The 21,209-nt window shown below is 44.9% G+C and overlaps 2 protein-coding genes across 5 annotated transcripts in view; one reads left to right on the top strand and one right to left on the bottom strand.

Annotated features, from left to right (window-relative positions):
- The first annotated feature begins 4,310 nt into the window (after positions 1-4,310).
- On the top strand, positions 4,311-19,612 carry NMBR (neuromedin B receptor). 4 transcript variants are annotated; one of them, XR_015052296.1, is made up of 4 exons: positions 4,311-4,835; positions 16,514-17,605; positions 17,693-17,872; positions 18,800-19,612. XR_015052296.1 is itself a non-coding variant. In XM_085859248.1 (2 exons), exons 1-2 carry the CDS (start codon positions 4,534-4,536, stop codon positions 16,920-16,922), a joined length of 711 nt encoding a protein of 236 aa, XP_085715374.1. In that variant the 5' UTR covers positions 4,311-4,533; the 3' UTR covers positions 16,923-17,879. The 4 variants fall into 4 exon arrangements, 1 of the variants encoding a protein (XP_085715374.1); XR_015052295.1 differs by having other exon boundaries at positions 16,514-17,872; positions 18,800-18,954; positions 19,034-19,612; XR_015052294.1 differs by having other exon boundaries at positions 16,514-17,872.
- The window catches only part of LOC147010601 (CTP synthase 2-like), a 125,652-nt gene continuing 120,554 nt past the window's right edge, over positions 16,112-21,209 (bottom strand). The window contains exon 20 of the transcript XR_015052292.1: positions 16,112-16,345. The gene's annotated coding sequence lies outside the window, so the exon portion shown is untranslated. The remainder of the gene's footprint in view (positions 16,346-21,209) is intronic.

Below are 21,209 nucleotides of genomic sequence, written 5' to 3'. Positions count from 1 at the left end.
CACACACAGACACAGCAAGATGGCCAAGCAGTGAAGCACACACAGACACAGCAAGATGGCCAAGCAGTGAAGCACACACAGACACAGCAAGATGGCCAAGCGGTGAAGCACACACAGACACAGCAAGATGGCCAAGCAGTGAAGCACACACAGACACAGCAAGATGGCCAAGCGATGAAGCACACACAGACACAGCAAGATGGCCAAGTGGTGAAGCACACACAGACACAGCAAGATGGCCAAGCGGTGAAGCACACACAGACACAGCAAGATGGCCAAGTGGTGAAGCACACACAGACACAGCAAGATGGCCAAGCGATGAAGCACACACAGACACAGCAAGATGGCCAAGCGGTGAAGAACACACAGACACAGCAAGATGGCCAAGCGGTGAAGCACACACAGACACAGCAAGATGGCCAAGCGGTGAAGCACACACAGACACAGCAAGATGGCCAAGCAGTGAAGCACACACAGACACAGCAAGATGGCCAAGTGGTGAAGCACACACAGACACAGCAAGATGGCCAAGCGGTGAAGCACACACAGACACAGCAAGATGGCCTTGGTGTGTTGAGTTACCAAGTTGCTTCTTGTAGAGCGCTCGCCAAGTAGCTTAAGCACTCAAGTGAGCACTCCATCAGAAAGCGTTGATAAGGAACGGATGGCTTGGTAAGCGCTCGCTCGAGCTCCTTGGGAGTTAAACACACACCAAGTATGGAGGAACTCTCAGTACCTCCACCGTGTTGATATATGGTGTATTTTTCTGCAAATACGGAAGCAAACTGAAATAAATTAATAAAATGATTGAAGTTAATTCTGTCGTTTAGTTCTGGATTGTGAAACGAGAGTTTAGTCACCCCTTTACCCCTTCACCCATTCACCCCTTTACCCCCCAATATTCCATTTGTGTAACTTCATTCTTTCCACTGAAGTTATATGTTTTTTTAATCCGTAGGTTAGTCTGTTCATTGTAACCATGTCAACCGGTTGCTCTTTTTGCAGGGAACCCAGGTATTCGTGCCCTCCGTCCTCCTCCCTCGTCCGTCCTCCACCACCAAAGAAGTACGGAGGTTATGTATTCAGGTCCGTTTTTTGGGTGGTCGCTAGATTACCGTTTTTCTCAGGTTTTCCGTCTGTTTGTTTGTTTGTAATGGACAGCTCTTGAAGCCAGAGGAGTCAACCGATTTTGATGAAACTTGACTGGTAGGTTGATACCAGGATCTAGTTGTATGCTTTTGAGCACAGTTGCTATGGACGCCACCGTTGCCTAGCAACGGGACGTTGAAATTTTTGAAAAAAAATCCGAAAAATATTTATATATTTTTTTTTTTCGAAAATCAAAAATCGGCTTCCTCGCTTTTATGCGAACTCTAATCAACCTCTTTGTCAAAAAATCAGCCCGATCCGTCAAAAACTGTATGACTAGTATGCAATTATGTAGCGACCACCCATGTCACCTACCGGCTTGTCTGTCTGTCTGTACGTCAACAATATATCATAAAAAGATATGTATGGATTTGGACGAAATTTGGTGAACAGGTTTGGTGTGACAAGGACGAAGTGATTATATCGTGGTGAAGATCCGAATCCGGATCCTGGAGTTTTTTAAAAGTGATTCTTCACCATTGAGATATTGATACAAAAACAACATATAGCACAATATCTCATAAAGTTGTGGACGGATTATGACAAAACGAGGTGGATGAGTTGAGTTGGTGAACAGAACAAGCCGATTCGATTTTGATTCAGGTCCAGATTCGCATGTGCGGTATCGGTGCGACACAAAACATAAACTGTTCAGCCTGGAGGGAGGTATGCACTCCACCAGTGGTGTTCCAGTTTTTATCTGATTTGGAATTCCAGCCTGGAGGAGGTATGCACTCCACCGAGTGGTGTTCCAGTTTTTATCTGATTTGGAATTCCAGCTTGGAGGAGGTATGCACTCCACCGAGTGGTGTTCCAGTTTTTATCTTATTTGGAATTCCAGCCTGGAGGAGGTATGCACTCCACCGAGTGGCGTTCCAGTTTTTATCTTATTTGGAATTCCAGATAAGGTGTAAGAAGATTCTTGAAGGAATTTACGAAGTCGGCCATTTTGGCACACTTCCGGTCATCTGTCTGTCTCCTATTTTGACTTCTCCGGCCAAACCGCTGGGGCCGATCAATCTGAAATTTTGCAGCAACGTTCCCCTCCTGACTGGGACCAGGAATTGCAAAGCTCGTTCTGGTCACGTGACTTTAAGTAGGTCAAAATGGCCGACTTAGTAAATTCCTTCAAAAACCTTCTTCTCCAGACCCCCCAGTCAGACTGCTATCAAATTTAGGTGACAACATTAGGACAGGCTCCTGATGTTAAATTATGGAGGTCATCCTGATCATGTGACCAAATGTGTGCCAAAATGGCCAACTTCATAAATTCCTTCAAAAACCTTCTTCTCCAGACCTACCAGTCAGACTGCTATCAAATTTAGGTGACAACATTAGGACAGGCTCCTGATATTAAATTGTGGAGGTCATCCTGATCACGTGACCAGATGTGTGCCAAAATGGCCGACTTAGTAAATTCCTTCAAAAACCTTCTTCTCCAGACCTACCAGTCAGACTGCTATCAAATTTAGGTGACAACATTAGGACAGGGCTCAAATAAGCTCCAGGTCCGTTGGTCCTATTATTTTCCTTCTCAATTGTCGTGCAAGTACAAAATTGATATCCGCTAATGTGTTTGTCGCACTCCCACATATGATGTGTGTTCAAAACTCGAACACGTGCCTCGGATAAAATAACATCAACATGGGACAGTCAGTACTTTCTTCTTGCCAAATGAACTCTTGGTGAGCTCGGGTACGCAAGCACACAGACGCATCGCATCATCTCTGCGATTGTCAGGCCGACGGATTCGAGGCCCCATGAAGGGAGCTCAGCGAATGATTGAAAATAGAATGAGGAATGAGTTCATAAAGGCGTTTCATCCTTCAATTGCTGACGACAAGTTTCTGCCTCACGTCACTACTTGCACTGTACGAATCATCCCAGCAAGTTGAAGGTTTTCCCGAGAACGTGCAGCGTTCGAGGTCAACGGATACCCCGTACGTGCCGAATGTGAATGAGAGTGTCCGTACGAGTTGTATGATGGCGAATGAAAGGGACGATATTTGTTAACAGGACTTCAAGGTGTCGGTTGACGTGACGTCATAATGTGAATCTGTGACGTTCCTGATCCTCGCAAAGCCACGGCGGTTGTGAGCACGGATTTATTGGAGTTCTGACCTGGAAAGAGAACATTCAGAGGTTGCAAACTGAGGGTGGGTTCGAATCCCCCCCCCCTCCAGGGGATGTTAAACGATCAGCCATCCTGACGTGAAAGAACTCATGCTTTTTGAAAAGGGCAGGCCACGGTGTTCTGGTAATCTTGCCGGATTATAAAATCCTGCTGTGATCTATGGGAAGTGGGGGGTGACTCCCCATCATTGGCAGAGTCGCAAACCCCCCCCCCCCAATATAAATTCTCGATGACGTCACCGCATTTATCCACGTGCGCCCATTCATTCCCTGTCTTGCAGGAGTCCTAATTGCCGTGCGGGATGATGGCGATCCGCTTCACTGGAGACATGTGGAGCACGGAGGAGTGGGAGAAGTTCAGTGGGGGGTTGTTGAGTTGGTGGGGGGCGGGGGGAGGGGGAGGTTCACCAAACTCAAAACCTTTGGGTTCAAAGCGCTTTGAATGTTACAAACTCTGATCCATAAAATATAATGCAATTAAATGTGTGGACTCCCAGTGATGTCCATGACATTTTGAGCAGAAAAACGCGAATGAAAGTTTCATTTGTTCGTGGAGTGCGAGGGGGAGGGAGAGTGGGGGGGGGGGGAAGAAGGTCATGTGTGATTAAAATATGTTAATCGTAAAAATTATTTTTTAATAAAACAAAACATTCATGTTATAACCACAAGCTCCTTTATGTTTATATTCACCTGAAAAGGATTGCTCAGTGAAAGCGTCATTGGAAAAAGACCCACAAGGTCGTCCCCTATCAGACAGGATCTTCTCCCCCCCCCCCCCCGCGAAGAGCCACGGGAGCGATTAAACGAAAACGGTCACATCGTGTCTCACGGTGATCCACCACCCCGAGCGGCGATCCTACAACACCCCGTGCAGCCACCCTTCCCCACCACGAGCGGCGATACTACAACACCCCGTGCAGCCACCCTTCCCCACCACGAGCGGCGGTCCTACAACACCCCGTGCAGCCACCCTTCCCCACCACGAGCGGCGATACTACAACACCCCGTGCAGCCACCCTTCCCCACCACCTCCCACAGCACTCACACCCTCCCAACACTTCGAGCATTCGTCCAAACCTCGCGCAAGGATCCACCAGTTCCCACGGCGACCGCCCGCCCGACCCGCGTCAGCAATCCAGCACGACTCGTCGGGCCGGACCTTGAACACCTCGCGAAACGATCCACCATCTCGCATAGTCACGACCATCGAAAACACCTCGAGCAGCGACCCGAACCCACGTGTGACCCGACATGCTCGCCCCGGCCGTGCTGAGCATGTACGGAATCATCTTCCTTGTCGGCCTCACCAGCAACGTGGCGCTCGTACGTTACGTCGTCGGCCCGTCGTCGCCCCGCAGCTCCTCCAACGTGTTCCTGTGTAACCTGGCCCTCGGTGACCTGTTGTTGCTCCTCACCTGCATCCCCGTGGACGCGACGCGCTTTCTGAGCCACGACTGGCTCTTCGGTCGGACGGGCTGCAAGTTGCTGCCCTTCTGCCAGCTGGTGTCCGTCGGAGTGTCCGTGTTCACTCTGACCGCACTCAGCGCCGACAGGTACGGGGGGGGAAACTCATCTCACCTGGATTTCCCATCAGGCTCGTCCCGCGTCCATCCGCTTTCTCGTGCCTTTCACCGTCGGTGTCGCATTCTTATCCGCGATCCTTTCGAACTCTTCATTTATTATTATTGTTATTATTATTATCATTGTTATTATTATTATCATTGTTTTATCCCTCTCGTATGGAATGCGAAGCCGGGCGCAGCACACACAGCCCGATGTTAACAACCTGGTGTTGGTTTAGCGGGAAGGGTGGTGGTTTGGGATCCTCGGGTGCTGAGTTCAAGCCTCGTTATCCGGTTAATTAACACCAGGTGGGGTTGATGCAACCCGTCATCCTTCAGAGGTTGGTGAAACGAGTCCCATGTCGCAGCCACAAGGCTGCACACCAAGGGAAGGGGTCGTGACGGATTTATTAAACCCGCATGATGGTCCCAATTTAAACCTCATCCTGTGCAAAAATGTCCTTGTAAGCCGGTTGTCTCACGTGCTGCAATCTACTGATGAAGGTACCGCGATATCCAATAGGTTGGCGAAGGTGGGGGGGGGGGGGAAACAATGATCACGTGCAGATCACGTGGATAAATGTTGCCTACATGGTGTGTTAACGGGTGACGAGCAAGACCTTTTGTCACAATGACAATTAATTGTGACGTCTTATGTCTCGAAGAGGCGGCGCGTCGAGGAAAAGCCGGGAATTACATTGCAAGGCAGCTAAGAGGTCTTCTCCGAAATATCCGGCAATTACCGGATAATGCCTGCAGAGAGCGGGGAATGATGAGACTGCTCACGATGGCCATAAAAATCCGAGCGGAGAGGTTTAAAACTGCAGTGTTTAGCCCCTTTTAGTTCAGCCGTTTCAGTACACGGTGCCGATCATGAGGAACAAGCCCAGGGACGGATGAGATGTTTTGCTCGAGAGCTCCCGGCACGGTTCCCCATGTAATGGAGACAGTCCCGCGAGGTCACGCGCTGAAGCACTCGAGCGGACTCCGCTGGAAACGGAGTGGTGGTTCATGTCAGGAGACGAATGGTCACAAATTCATCCTCAGGATAAATAATTGCCTCCGTATCTGTAATGTGTTCGGTGTAAGTGCAGTGGAGTGCAGAGACGTGTCCACTTTTAACCTCAAGCCCCCTTTTACTCTCTTCACTGAATCCGCAAAAATGGAAGAGAAATAACCACTAAAACACCTCTCCCGGATCCTCCATGGACCTGTGCACGGTGAGCTCCTGGACGGTACAAAATAATCTCCAGCCAAACGCGACGTGGTCCTGCGAAGAGACCAGAAAGGGCACATGGACTGTGACGCCACTAATCGGATCCATCTTTTGTAGTCCTCACCTTTGAGTGGTCTTTAGACCTTGTGATGGACGAACTCTTCATGAAGACTAGAAAGACGCTCGGAGAGCACGTAGTCTCACCTTGCGCATGAATTCTGAATAAAAATACCGGAGATGACTGAATATGCTACTATTATCGCCCATATACCGCATATGGGAAGTTGACGACATATGGCAAGTTTCAATTTTTTGTTGTTGGCCAATTTTGGGGAAAATGATGTCCAAATGTTTTTCCTTTAATCCAATGTGGCTGCCACGCCACATAACCTATGACATCAGAGTTAGCAATTAAATATTCTCCACGGGGAACCCCTCCTTGATTTAAAGTTTTGCATCGATCTGACAAGCGGTTGTAGAGAAAACCATTTTTAAAGAGACAAGTCTGGAGACGGCAATGGTTCACAAGCAATGTACATGGTTTGCCTTTTTTATTTTTTGACTTCGAGGGGACGCCACGGGCAAACTGGCGGGAATGGGGAAAAGCGTAAACGATGAAAGTTGTAGTACTCGAAGAGCACGACTTGCATACCAACTTTCATTCGAAACAGTTGAAAACCCTCGGAGCTCGATGCCCAATTTATTGATTTTTTTGACATTTTCTAAGTTCGTGACCTTGTGACCTTGACCTTGGGACGAAAATTAAAAAAAAAATCGAGCTCCGCTTTGCAGGTGGCATTGGGCTAACCAAATACCGAAACCCCTGCCAGATTCGACAAACCCCTTCGGAGATGTAACTTGAAACCGGCTACCCCCTAAAAACACGTTTTTTGGGCGTGGCTCCACCCATAATGGGCGCAGCACGCCCATTCTCCGGAAAACACAACTAGATCATGATATAAACCTCCCACCCAAATTTTATCATGATCCGATCAAAACCCACGGAGCTATGCTCGGGACAGACAGACAGACACCCATAACGAATATAGTGGTCACTTACTGACTCGTGAACCAAAAAAATATGGAGACGCGGACAGACAGAGACACGGACACAAGCAAAACCACCTCTGTTCCATTGCAATACTATTTTCTGTTGGTGTTTGGGTGATGTCACTTTCAGTGACGCAGCAAGGAGTAACCGATTGCTTTTGATGAGCAGAACATGTGGATGACCATGTTGGATTTATAATTGCCTTTGAGTTCCTTGATAACATGAGTTCCCTTTCAAGGAACCTCGACTGCAGGAGGAGGTCATTCAGCGCATCAAAGCCACGCTTGGTCTTCCACGCTTCATGATGAACACGGCTTTCGATAAAGTTGAGGGCGTACGGAAGGACTGCGGACCCGGTATTTTTGGGAAGGACCAGAGTTGAGGCAATTTGGGGAAGGACTGAGGTCACGTTACTTTTTGGCAAGGACAGCGTCTGAAGTCAGTCCAAGCCAAGAAGGCACGAGTCCCCCCGTCCTCCTACTCCAACCGTCCTGTTTCATGTCACAGTCCATCCCTACGCTCACAATCCCTCCCCTTTAATGTTCCTTGAAGACTGGTGTTGGCTTAACAGTGAAGGTGGCTGACTTGAGATCTTAGGGTCTTGAGCCCTGTTCTTCAGCGCACGGCCCGCGAGTCACTGACGGCCCCAAATGGTCTAAAGTGCGGCCCCTGACGTGCGGCCGATAATACACAAATGTGAAAACGCCCCATCATAATCCGTCATAAATGCTGTCAAATTGACCCAATGGTTTCAAATGAGTGTTCCAACGCCAAGCAGAAGAGTGACATAACTAATCAGGACATGGTTGTAGTATTCAAACAATGATGTTTACAGCCCGGTTAACCACAACGAGGAAGAGTATGTCGGTTAACCCAGTAGCAGCCGTTCTGGAGTCCTGCAGGTGGTGTGGTGGCTCTCATACTCATGTCTTATCGGCAAAAGTGGCCCCCTTCTAAACCAATCGTGAAGATCACTGGTCTTGAGTTTCAGTCCCTGTCGTGCTGTTGAAATAACACCAGGTGGGTTGACTCATCCTGTCATCCTTCCAAGGTTAGCAAAATAATAAGTTCCAGCTTACTCGAAACAGGGGCACTGCATCAGCGGGACAGCCACGCTTCCAGAAAATAATGCAAGCAGCAGCCCCAAGCTGCATACAAAACAACGACATTATATTAATCATTTGCTCCCCTTTTACATCCGTCGTTCCTGAGCCTAAATCCCAAACACTTCACCCCAACCCTCTCATGTCCCAATCCTAACCTATGCCCCAACCCTCTACTTTCACATCCCAGTCCTTCCAATACGTCTCCACCTTCCCTCCAACACAAAACCCACCGACCCAGCCCCGTTGTCCTTACAAATTGCTCCCACTCACATGAAAAGGAGGAAAGGGTGTCTGGCCTTGCATCTGCCCTGTATGTTCTTTTGGGGGTCCCGATGGGATCAATCTTTGGAGGGATCAATGTCGAACAACTAACAAAAGTATAAATGGAATTCACGATCACCTGCACACCTCAAGTTCTACCTCTTCTCGAATACTTTGATTACAGATCGTTGTTTATCCCCATCATGTTCACCCAAGGCAGGCTGCCAGGTTTCCTACATATAGGCAAGGAGCATATGGTGCAAAGCACACACCATTCATCATATTATCGATTCTGTGTGCCTTTCCAAGACCCGTGTCCCTGTGAACTATCCTGTTTTCTTGTCAACTAACCCGATACTCTTGCTTACAAAAAGGCAATTAGCAGATTATTCCACCTTGTGCGTAAGTGGCCTCGATACTCAGGTCAATGACTGAAATTGCAACTGAACTCAATTATCATTTTGCGCGAATTTATTCCACTCTTCCTCCTGAGTCTGAGTCATGAACGTACACGTAAGTGACGGGAATAGGTCCGAATGGAGTTCAAATGCCACAATGGAATGTTAAGTTGCTGAGGTACTTAGTTGAACAGCCCAATGGAACGTGGCAGGGCCAGAGGCAGGAATGTTGATGAAGGATCCAAGGAGAAATCAACTCCCGACTCTTCAGACGAGCGACATCAACCTGCGTAAGGCAACGTGAGACGTGCAAGGTGCTACAAAGGAAAAGCAGGATTCTTTACTTCCACGCGAGCCACACGAAGGTGAAGAATCGTTCCCAGTGAAACTCCACGATAAGGGTTGCCCTATTTCAGCACAACTCCAGGCACAGAAGATCTCCGTGGAGTGGAATGCTTCTGATGGACACCAACAAATGGTGGTCGTTCACACCCAAAATGCCAACCAGGAGTCTTTTCCTTCCACTTTAGAATGAAAGGAAAAGACGTCCGAGGCGTTCGGAATCCGAGTCAACCCTATATTCCACAACCGAACAACCCACTCGTCTGTCTGTCTGTCTGTCTGTCTGTCTGTCTGTCTGTCTGTCTGTCTGTCTGTCTGTCTGTCTGTCTGTCTGTCTGTCTGTCTCTCTCTCTCTCTCTCTCTCTCTCTCTCTCTCTCTCATCCAGTTCAGGAAAACCCCCGATCAACCCAAGCTCAAGAATATTTACACACTAGTATAAAACCCGTCAAAAATTATGGGATGGAATAATTTTATTTAAAATATTCAGAGACTGGAAGATATGATGTTTTGGAGCAAGAAAAAGCATTATTTTAAAGATGCTACATGGAGAAATGTTATGCTATTTTCTTTATCTTCTGGGACCTTTCATATCGAGGGTAAAGCCTCATGAGCATGCCAAAGCCTGAAGACTCGGCCTAGTGTCAGTTGTGCATTTATCTTCTTTATTTATTAAACATCGCACGTATGTAAATGAACACTTGTTTTACTCTGCGTGCGTTACGCGTCATGTGCAGCAAGTTTCACATCCCTGTGCCTTGTATTTATTGGTGTTTAAAAATATTAATAAAAAACACTTCAGTACACTGCTATTGAGGCCCGGTTGCAAGTCACCGTCTACATTTCCAAAAGAGGCATAATTACTCTTTAATGGAAAATATTTTTCGAGTTTTTTTATCCTGAAAAAAATAGACTGTAGCGAACACACATTCGCGTTAAAAGATTGGCCTTTAAAAACCTTTCTTAAATCTTCCTTTTGAAGAGGGACAGACATCACACAAACAAATACACCAACACACATTGTGTTTTATGCGGTAGATGAAAGGCAAAATGATGCCGCTACAGATCGCAACGACACGCAAGTTCTCCTCGACCCTTTATGACGATTGAAGAAGAATTCTACCGAAGGATAAATAGTAAGTCTGTCTCGGTGATAACTCAAGTAGTCTTGACCAGCTATTATAAATCACCAACTAGAAGGGCACTCGGTAGAGTGCATACCTCCGCCACGTAATGCCTGGTCCACGAGAACATATCGGGCCCAATACATTTTTGAAATATCATGCTATATATCGTCTTTGGCTCTATTTCTCAATAGTAAAGAATCACTTCAAAAGTTAAATAAATCTCATATCCGGATCCAGATTCTGATCTTCACCAAATTGAAGCAATTCGTCCTTGCCACACACCCAACATGTCCACCAAGTTTCGTCCGAATTCGTCCCCAACTTTCTGAGATATTGTGCCATATATCGTTTTTGGCCCTATCTTCTCAATGGTGAAGAATCAGTTTAAAAATTCTAGTAGTAGGATCCGGATCCAGATCTTCACCAAAATCTAATCAGTTCGTCCTTGTGACACACCCAACCTGTCCACAAAATTTAATCTGAATCCATACACAGGTTTTTGAGATATCCTGCACACAAACAGACAAAGAACGTCACAGCCTTCCATTTCAATCAGGGAAACCCCGTGTCCCCGCCTTTTCCTTGTCCCCACCCCCTTTTTACAATTTCCTCTGTCTTTTTATGAGGCCAAGTAAAAAAATATACCAGTTGATCGTTTGGATTTTTTTCAAAAAGGGAGGACGAAGTTGTATTTTTATTGTTTTTTGTAACTTATTTATTTTTTCAAAATTGCCGCCGGCTTTAAGTACCCGACGAATGATGTATCTGACACGCCAGTTTTTATCCCCAAATAAATATGACGTAGGTCATACACCTGACACGTAATGTACACACTCACTCAGCCTATTAAAAATACAATCCACAGTTCGAAACAAATATATAATAAATGTAGGGTGAAACTAAAATTAAAAAAAAAAACACACACTTCGTGCACATTAAAATGATTGGCGATTCCATCTTTCTACTATGGCTATGCCATCATATTAGATCTACAGTAAACATTTAATGCACACATGTACATTTGTGGGATGTGGACTCACCAGCGCTCCCTCGTATAACTCGGTCGAAGTTATAAAAACTCAGTATTGGAAAATGATCGATTCCATTAATGGTGTAAAAGTTGGACACGAAGATATGGGTTTTAAATTGGTGCAAACCGCTTCAATATACCTTATGTCCTTCCTTCCATCGCTCTGTCAAAATGAAGAAAAAGAACCTTACTAACCGTGTTTCATTGTCAAGAACCTTACTAACCTTACTTCAAGAACCTTACTCACCACATTTCATTTTCAAGAACCTTACTAACCATGTTTCATTTTCAAGAACCTTACCAACCGTGTTTCATTTTCAAGAACCTTACCAACCGTGTTTCATTTTCAAGAACCTTACTAATCTCACTTCAAGAACCTTACTAATCGCGTTTCATTTTCAAGAACCTTACTAACCATGTTTCATTTTCAAGAACCTTACTAACCGTGTTTCATTTTCAAGAACCTTACTAACCGTGTTTCATTTTCAAGAACCTTACTAACCATGTTTCATTTTCAAGAACCTTACTAACCTTACTTCAAGAACCTTACTAATCGTGTTTCATTTACAAGAACCTTACTAACCGCGTTTCATTTTCAAGAACCTTACTAACCATGTTTCATTTGCAAGAACCTTACTAACCTTATTTCAAGAACCTTACTAACCGAGTTTCATTTTCAAGAACCTTACGAACCTCACTCCAAGAACCTTACTAACCGCGTTTCATTTTCAAGAACCTTACGAACCTCACTCCAAGAACCTTACTAACCGCGTTTCATTTTCAAGAGCCTTACTAACCTTACTTCAAGAACCTTAGTAAACGTGTTTCATTTTCAAGAACCTTACTAACCTTACTTCAAGAACCTTACTAACCTTACTTCAAGAACCTTACTAAACGTGTTTCATTTTCAAGAACCTTACTAACCTTACTTCAAGAACCTTACTAACCACGCTTCATTTTCAAGAACCTTACTAACCGCGTTTCATTTTCATTTAAAAGAATTCGTCAGGCTTCAAGAACCTACACCGCGTTTCACTCGTTTATAGTTTGTTATTGTTACCTCCGCCACCGAAGGTGAAGGTGATGTTTTCACTTCTTCTTTTTCTTGTTATTTGCAAAATGGAAGATTTTTCAAGTATATTGGTTAGTCGATTTTGTTATTCTGTTTGTTTGTCGCCCACAGGTCACAATTTTAAACCGATCTTCACAAAACTTCACCACATGGTAGTCTGTCATAAGGAAGAAGACTATTGGTTTTGAGGTCAAAAGGTCAACATAGGCCAAAGGTCAACAACTAAGGTGGTATTTCTAAAATCCTCAATTTTCATCCGATTGAATTGAAATTTGAAGAGGATTTCAAAATCAGGTCATTGAATTCAACCACCAATTCTTTTTGAGGTCAACATAGGCCAAACGGTCAACATTGGCTGAGTTTCTAAAATCGCCAATTTTCATCCGATTCACTTGAAATTTGAAGAGAAGTTGTATATTTAGTCAATGAATTCAACCAACCAATTACTTGTTTCTAATCTACATTAACGATCTGTGCGACAACCTGCATAACCCCACCTGCCTCTATGCTGATGATGGTACCATCTACTGTCTGCTGGATGAAGTGAATGCCACCATTTCTCTGAGAGAAGACCGACAGAAGATCTACAAGTGGGGACAGAAATGGAATGTTCTGTTTGCTTCCGAGAAATGCAAGGTTATGTCCCTCAGTAGACAACTACCAAGTGAGCATCCTCCAGCATTCTTCATGGGTGGCAAGCCATTGCAGCATGTACACGAGCTTCATATACGTGGAGTCTGGTTCTCCCAGAGCTTGAGTTTCCAGTCTCCCGTGAATTCCATCGCCCTTCGAGCTGGACAAAGAGTGAGTGCCTTTCGCGGTGTTGCTCCATACTTGGATCCGTTTGGCCGAGCTCAAGTGTACAAAAGCCATGTCCGGAGCACAATGGAATATCTCCCCTCATATGGGTGTCTGCACGTGCCATGTATCTGAAAAAGCTGGATGATGTGCAACGTCGTGCTGTACGTATCAAGGCCCCTCCGCAGGAGTTGAATATCGATCGCCTACGACACAGGAGAACTGCAGCAGGTCTGGGTCTGATGTAAAGGCTGCATACAGAAGAAGTTCCAGCACTTCTGAAGACCATGCTTCCTCCATAATGGATTCTATCAAGGTTCTCCAGAGTAAGTGCTTCCTCTGGAAGCTATGCTGGGCAGTGTCTTACTGGCAAGACAGAGAGTGGTCACGTCTTCAGTATGACCGCTCCTGTATGCCCACAATAATACCAGTGTGGAACAGTTTACCAGATGCCACTATAGGTCACCCAACATCTGGGATCAAGGCTTTCTGCTCCAGAACACACAAATATCTTGAAGTCTAATACAGCACACTTACGACAATGTTGTTTTGTATGTACGATTGTATCACCTTGTTTTTCTTTTACTATTATTATTCTCTCACTTGTATTTTTGACACTCTGTGCTGTCGTGATACAAATGGGTCCTGTTTTTGTTTTTTGCAGTGCTTATCCATAAAAAGAAAATATAAAAAAATGATCTTTCACATTTGCAAGTCGTTACACACAGAGCTGGCAAATCCTCCAATGTGCTTCTGCAGCACAACCTGACAGCAGCGGAGCACTGTGGAGCCCCTTGGCCTTCACCTTTAAAAGACACAAGGCAATGGCAATCCAACAACTGGAATTGCCCACCTCCTAGTCTATCCTATCATTCTTCCCTCCAATCCTTCACTCATCAATGCTGTAATCCATTGCTCACTGATGTTTACCAGACCTACCCATGAGATATTTTCTTCTCTCTCATGCTTCCACTCCCCCTCCAATATACCAATACACTTGCTTCTCACAATGAAGTCCCTAATCCCAATATCATCAGTTTGTCGACTTTGGAGACATATATATATATATATATATATATATATATATATATATATATATATATATATATATATACATATACTGTAGATATAAATGTTCTGCCATTACCCCCCCCCACCCCCCACCCAACCTCTGTAGAGAAATCCAAAAGATGAATCCTAATAAATAAGGCCAGTTAGGAGTCTTGGAATTGCTTCTGAGTTTTCATTGATACTGCCCTGTGCCACCATGAAAGGTGATGCCAAAATCAGCCCTATTTGGAAAGGTAACGTCACACAACAACAATGTTCACATAAACACCGAGATGTGATCATCCGTTTGTTGACAGAACATGCATAGACATGTTTGCGGAAGGACGTTTCTAATAATGCCACCGATGGATAGTGGGATTGGTCCAGCCACGATTCAAGGACCCTCCAAGGTCGATAGCCTCCAGGAAATGTCCCATAAACGTTCTTCTTGAACATAAAACTTTTTGTAACCCATATATCAAGAGGGAAACCAATTACTTTCCACTGAAATTTTAACAGCATTCTTTTTCTGTTGATCTCCCATGATTCTTCCTCGCTCTTGTTAAGCCTTCAGCGAACAATTTTTTTTTTTGGAGTTGGTGGTTTTCAATGACAAGAACAGATCTACGGTTGTTGGTGTGTTTTTAAAGGAGGTCTCGTGATCCGGACGATCCACCCGTTCTGAAGCATTAAACACCATCAGAGGGATGAGGCAACCGCTTGGTGCAGATCATCTCGTTGGGTCGCGGAACAAGCAAGACGGTTGTACCACATGGTCAATAATAGATAACAATTATGATACACGGTTACGATTTCTCCAATGAAGGCAGGACAAAAAGCAGGTTGATGGTGTGCATACCACTTGCTTGTTGAAGGTGGTAATCTGGGTTAGATTCCGAGCTGAGCGATAAACTGGTGGACTGGTAGTGCACCGGTCAGGCATTGTTTGACGAGCAAGAGTAAAAAAAACCCCAAAAAACAAAGGAAGATCCCACACTGTCCTTTTCAAAGACGAGAGGCGTTCGTTGCCATGACTGCTGGCAAGGCAATGGCAAACCTCCCAACGTAATCTTTGCAACGAGACTGTGGCAGATGCCGGACAGACAGACAAACTACCATATGATTATGAAACAACCATTTGCGAATGGACAAAAAAATCCCCCAAAAAAGCAAAAGTAAAAACGACAGTCGGGGTTGTTCACTGCAATGAATAACAAGTTATGAATTTATGCATTCGACATTTGTGAATCAAACAAAATTGATTTCATGTAAATCAGATTTTCTCGCAGGCTCAATTAAATCAGAGTAACAAAGTCTCAAGCACGACCAATGTACGATGTCCTCATTATCAGCTCAGTGTAGTTGAGCCTGAAAACCACGATAGACTGTCAAGCTTTCCTGCACAAGCCTTTAACGCTCAGGACATCATGACGGTCCTACCTTCCCATTTTCAGCTCACCACCGAAGCTTTTAAAATGTTAAAACGAATTTCACAGCCAAGCAGCAACACACCAAGGGAAAAATAGAATACGGACCCCAGAACAGAAGTTGCTGTCTTGACAAGATCGCACAGAGGTCATGACTCACTTTTGAGTAGTCCGAGTGTAAACTTCCACCTTGGTGAATTTGTAGGTGAAGCGTTGCATCAGAGTACCGCACGGCGTCCTGGAAGCCAGGCTAGGCTAATGAGCCTGCCATCATTTGCTGGTGAACCTTTCAAATCCCACAATGCCTTTCAAAGAAAGAGACCATTGTGAGTCGCCAACAGATAAAATCCTGCCCCAGACTCCCTGGGTCAGTGATAGAGCCACACGTAAGTCATCATACAACCAGCATGGCAGCCTCATCATTTAATCTCGTTTGCTCGAGGAAAACAGGAACATTCAATGAAGTTGTATATCCGACTGAAAACATTAATTCTTCAAACATAGATGCAAAATCCAAGCTTCAATCATGATAAATATTTTGACAATTGTCAGGTTTATTTTTTTTCTTTCTGAAGTACCTTGCTAATAATGTCGCTTTGCCCTCCAGCATCCATCATGGGACAACCTGAAATGGAAAGAATGTAAACATTGTCAGCAGGTGTTCCTTGATGCTGAAAAATATAGTGCAATCAGATGATGTGTACACTGCACAAGGTTCACGCATCGATGTTTCAGATACCCGTTTGTGATTGAATGCTTACAGTGCGCTCCGATGATGTCCGCTTATGTTCAGATACAACGCAATAGTGAAACCCATGGAGAGGGCTCCACCACACCCCGTGCGCAACGCGTGCCTGCGTGCTGTTGCCATCTGGCTCCTATCCTCAGCACTCGCCGTGCCAGATATTCTATCGTCCGACGTGAGCACGGTGAGGGTCTTGAATACAACGTTCCTTGCTTGTATGCCTTTTTCGCAAGGCGAGATCCTACTGCCTCGACTGCATGCCCTCTGGCTTTTCATCGTCTACTATTCGCTCCCTCTCATCACCATTGCAGTTTTCTACGCACGGATCTCCAAGGAACTTTGCCGCTCGGCCAATCACTTGCCCAGCGAGAGTGCTGGTAACCATTGGCACCAGGTTTGGAAAACAGCACCCTCAGTAGAGGATAAATGGGGCTTCAGAGGCAGCCATTCAAATTAATGGGAGAAAAGGGAAAAACTTTCTAACTTAAGCCCCAAAAGTCTAAAATAAAAGACCTGATTTTCTCCCCCTCCCATACAAGCAAATGTAAAATTGAGACTTACTGATTAAAGTACTTCTTTCCTTTCATATTTTCATTCCACTCAAAGAGCGAACCAATGAATATTTGCCCATGTTCTACTTTGGGGAATAACTTAATTTTTCTATTATATTCACTTTATCTCTTCAAGCATGAAAGAAAGGGCTGTTGGGGTGAGTTTTGTAAAATGGGGAAGTGTTTTTAGAACACAGTCGTGCCGTAAAAATGAGGAAGTATTCTGTGCCCTTATCTCTCGTGGTTATATTTTAAATCATCAGAACACTAACAGAACAAAGTTTAGCTAAAAACAGCTTTTAAACTTAGGTTTTATCAAAAATCATTCAAAGCAAGATGTTTCATTTTCGTGTTAAAATGAGTCAGTCTGGAGTCAGCCAAGCTGCCTCGCCCGAACCAAGCCAAAAAAATTCCGGTCATTTCCCATGTGGAAACACACCCTGGAAAAACCATCGTTGTGAAATCTCCCATTACGTCATCAAGTTTCTGATTTAAACCAACTTGCGTGCAGTTCGTATTTTATTACGAAAATGGAGCGTTCAGATTCTTACTACAACCTTGCAGATCAATCGTTTTCACAAGATGGCAGGTAAAATCTCAACCCAATTCATTATTTGTTGTTTAAAACAGAATTAAATCACGATACAACCAATAATTATTGTCTTTTTTCCAACAGGTTGTCCCCAATAAGAACATCGTTGATAGCTGATGTTGAAAATGAATTATTTGAATTACATGACGAGTGGATAAAAATGAACGAGTTTCTTGAAGACATTTATTCGTTTCGGAAAGAAATGAATGATGTTTTTCTTGGATGGCAAGAAATTCTCTCACGTCCTTTGATCCCGAGTTCAAGGTGAGGAATTATCACTCCGTCTCTGTCTTCGTGTATGTGTATGTGTATGTGTATGTGTATGTGTATGTGTATGTGTATGTGTATGTGTATGTGTATGTGTATGTGTATGTGTATGTGTATGTGTATGTGTATGTGTATGTGTATGTGTATGTGTATGTGTATGTGTATGTGAATGTGTGTGTGTGTGTGTGTGTGTGTGTGTGTGTGTGTGTGTGTGTGTGTGTATGTGTGTGTGTGTGTGTGTGTGTGTGTGTGTGTGTGTGTGTGTGTGTGTGTGTGTGTGTGTGTGTGTGTGTGTGTGTGTGTGTGTGTGTGTGTGTGTGTATGAGGAGGAATGATGTAAGTGACATTTTTTAATGATATGATGATGATAGACTCGGATGATAGGGTAAGGGTTAAAATAGTGCTATACGGCATTAACTCCAAAATGGCCGCTGTGTCCCTTACATCACCCCTCCCCGCGGCGCCTCGTGTGTGTGTGTTTGTGTGGGTGTGTGTGTGTGTGTGTGTGTGTGTGTGTGTCTCTCTCTCTCTCTCTCTCTCTCTCTCTCTCTCTCTCTCTCTCTCTCTCTCTCTCTCTCTCTCTCTCTCTCTCTCTCTCTCTCTCTCTCTCTCTCTCTCTCTCTCTGTGTCTCTCTCTCTCTGTGTCTGTGTGTTTGTCTCTTTCTCTCTATCTGTCTCTCTATCCGTTTGTCTTTCTGTCTCTGTTTGTGTTTCTGTCTCTCTATCTGTCTGTCTTTCTATTTGTCTCTGTCTCTCTATCTGTCTGTCTTTCTGTTTGTCTCTGTCTCTCTTTATCTGTCCCTGTCTCCGTCTGTCTCTTTCTGTTCTCCTTATACACAACCGTTTATTTGGCATGGTGGTAATTAATTTAAAAGCAACACCACAACTTGGTGGTAATTTTGATTACTTGCCTTTTATTTTCAGCATTAAAACAATCATACATGGGTGGTGAAGCGAATGAATTTCACAACCTTGAATGGGAAGATGTTGAAATTCCACGGGGTGATGATTCATTTCCAACTTGTTCCAGTTTAAATGCTCATCTGGATGAAATGGACACAAAACTCGATCTTCTGGAGGTAAATGTTTAATTTATTAATCTCATAATATAGTCATCTTTATATACCCTAATTGTTCTTCACTCTTTGTTTTGAACAGGATATGTTGCTCGAGTTTCAAAATCACAAGACATCTGAAGCAGACTGCTGGGAAAGATCCTCCATTCTCGCAACTGAATATTTAGCCAAAGAAAAATGTTTAATATTTTCAATCTTGATTAATTATATTTGCTTTGCTTTCAATTATTACTTACGAAATCTAAAGATTTGGTAAGTATGTTGATGACTTCCGTTTTTGTTTGTTTGTTGTTTGTTAGTTTGTTTGTTTGTTTGTAGGCACGATAACTCGAGAACGGAAGAAGCTAGCAATGTCAAATTACACTACGTGATTCAGGAGGGTGATGGCTAGTGCTGATTCGATTTTGGTCAAAATCGGTCAAAGGTCAAGGTCACAGTGAGGTCAAACATTCGATTTTTGATGGTTTGGTACAGAATCATCGTAGAAACTTATGGTTTGCGTCACTACCTTCTCTTGATACAGCTTTTATTAGATAAGGTCAGAGGTCAAGGTCACAGTGAGGTCAAACATAATTCCGTAAATTCATGTGGAGAAATAGAGTATTTTTGCTTCGCTCGACGTTACGAGTTCGTTTTAACTTCAATTTTAATTTTGTCTTCGGTTTTTCAGGTCAGGTCAGGTTCAGGTCAGGTCAGGTTCGATCTGTGACCTGCTACAGGTACCATGTAAACCTGTACTAACCTGTTCCATGGTCGGGTTGTCGGCGACTAAACCGTCTCCCCCACCAGGTTTTCTGGTGAGGAGGGTGTTTGGATATGGACACCCAGCAGGATTAAAAACAAAACCTGTCAAAGGGCGGAGGAGCTCCTTGTGAGCCAACGGCCATCCATATCTGGTGCCCAACTGTGTCTGCGGACGTCCTCCTGCAGTTGGGTTACTTCTTATTAGGAGGTTGGTGGCAGGATTTGCACTCCAGCCACCGTAAAACGCTTCATTCCGCAAAACGCAAAAACGCAAAAAAATCTGAAAACCCACTCCGTGGGAGTACCTCCTGTGCAGCTTCCCTTCGCAGGGCAGCTCACCGGATGATGGGATTGGGGCAAAGCCTTCGGGACCCCCAATCTTTGATAGGAGGGAAACCACGGGGTAACATCCCTGGGTCAGATTGCGGGAGAGTGTGTCGGAGTGGTGCTGAGGTGTCGTCCACCAGACGGCGGTCTCCTTGGGTTAACCTGAGGCGGTCCCTTCGGGTGGGTGCCTGGAATGTCCTATCCCTAAGAGAGGATGATCACCTGTCTCTGTTATCATCTGAGCTCAAGCGTTTGGACATCGGGATTGCAGCTCTCTCTGAGGTTCGGAGACCGGATTGCGGCGAGATAATGGTGGGTGGTTACACCTACTATTGGTCTGGTCGCTCTGATGGTTACCATACCCAAGGAGTTGCTGTAGCTGTGTCCAATAAGCTGACCCCAATGATAATTGAGGTAACACCGGTCAACGAGCGTATTATGAGATTAAGGATTCGTCACTCCTTAGGTGTCATTTCCCTGGTCTCTATTTATGCTCCGACTGAGGCGAGTGATCTTACCGTGAAGGATGCATTCTACGCCACACTCGAGTCTGTGGTTGATCAGTGCCCCAGACGAGATACACTTCTAGTCTTGGGGGATTTCAATGCATCGACTGGAACTGATAGGGATGGTTATGAGGTGTGTGTTGGTCCCCATGGGTCAGGAGCTATGAACCAGAATAGCACTAAGTTCCTTGACTTTGCAAGAAGTCATGGACTTAGGGTGGCTGGTTCATGGTTTCAGCGCCCGCAAGCTCATCGCTGGACTTGGTATTCCAACGCTGGCGGTGTGGCAAAGGAGATTGACCATGTCCTCATTGACGGTCGTTGGAGGATGATCCAGAACTGCAGGGTCTACCGGAGTGCTCAGTTCCTCAATACTGACCACAGGCTTGTTGTAGCAACTCTAAAGCTGCACCTTAAATCCTGGAGAATGGTACCATCCCAGCCTAGGCTGGATGTTGCCAAGCTCAGGGATGAGAGAGTAGCTGAGGAGTTTGCGAACAGGCTGAGTGGACACTTGGGGGTCTGGGTACTTTTGGGGGTCCTGAAGAGTTGTGGAGCACCTTCAAGACCACCGTCCTTGATGTTGCCGGTGGATGCCTTGGAGTTCACCGCAGGGCAAAGAAGAATTTTGTCTCTCAAGGGACACTGGATACCATTGACCAGAGTCGCAGGGCCAGGCTG

The sequence above is a fragment of the Eptatretus burgeri genome, chromosome 16, assembly GCF_056783735.1.
Source record: "Eptatretus burgeri isolate ZD-2024b chromosome 16, Ebu_testis_v1, whole genome shotgun sequence".
NCBI lineage: Eukaryota > Metazoa > Chordata > Myxini > Myxiniformes > Myxinidae > Eptatretus > Eptatretus burgeri.
The sequence above is the reverse complement of the archived record's forward strand: the minus strand, read 5'-3'. Positions and strand labels throughout refer to the sequence as shown.

Coding starts and splice junctions, on each gene's coding strand:
- NMBR (XM_085859248.1), top strand. CDS start 4,534: ATGCTCGCCCCGGCCGTGCTGAGCATGTACGGAATCATCTTCCTTGTC. Junction 4,836..16,513: donor ACCGCACTCAGCGCCGACAG/GTACGGGGGGGG, acceptor GCTTATGTTCAG/ATACAACGCAATAGTGAAAC.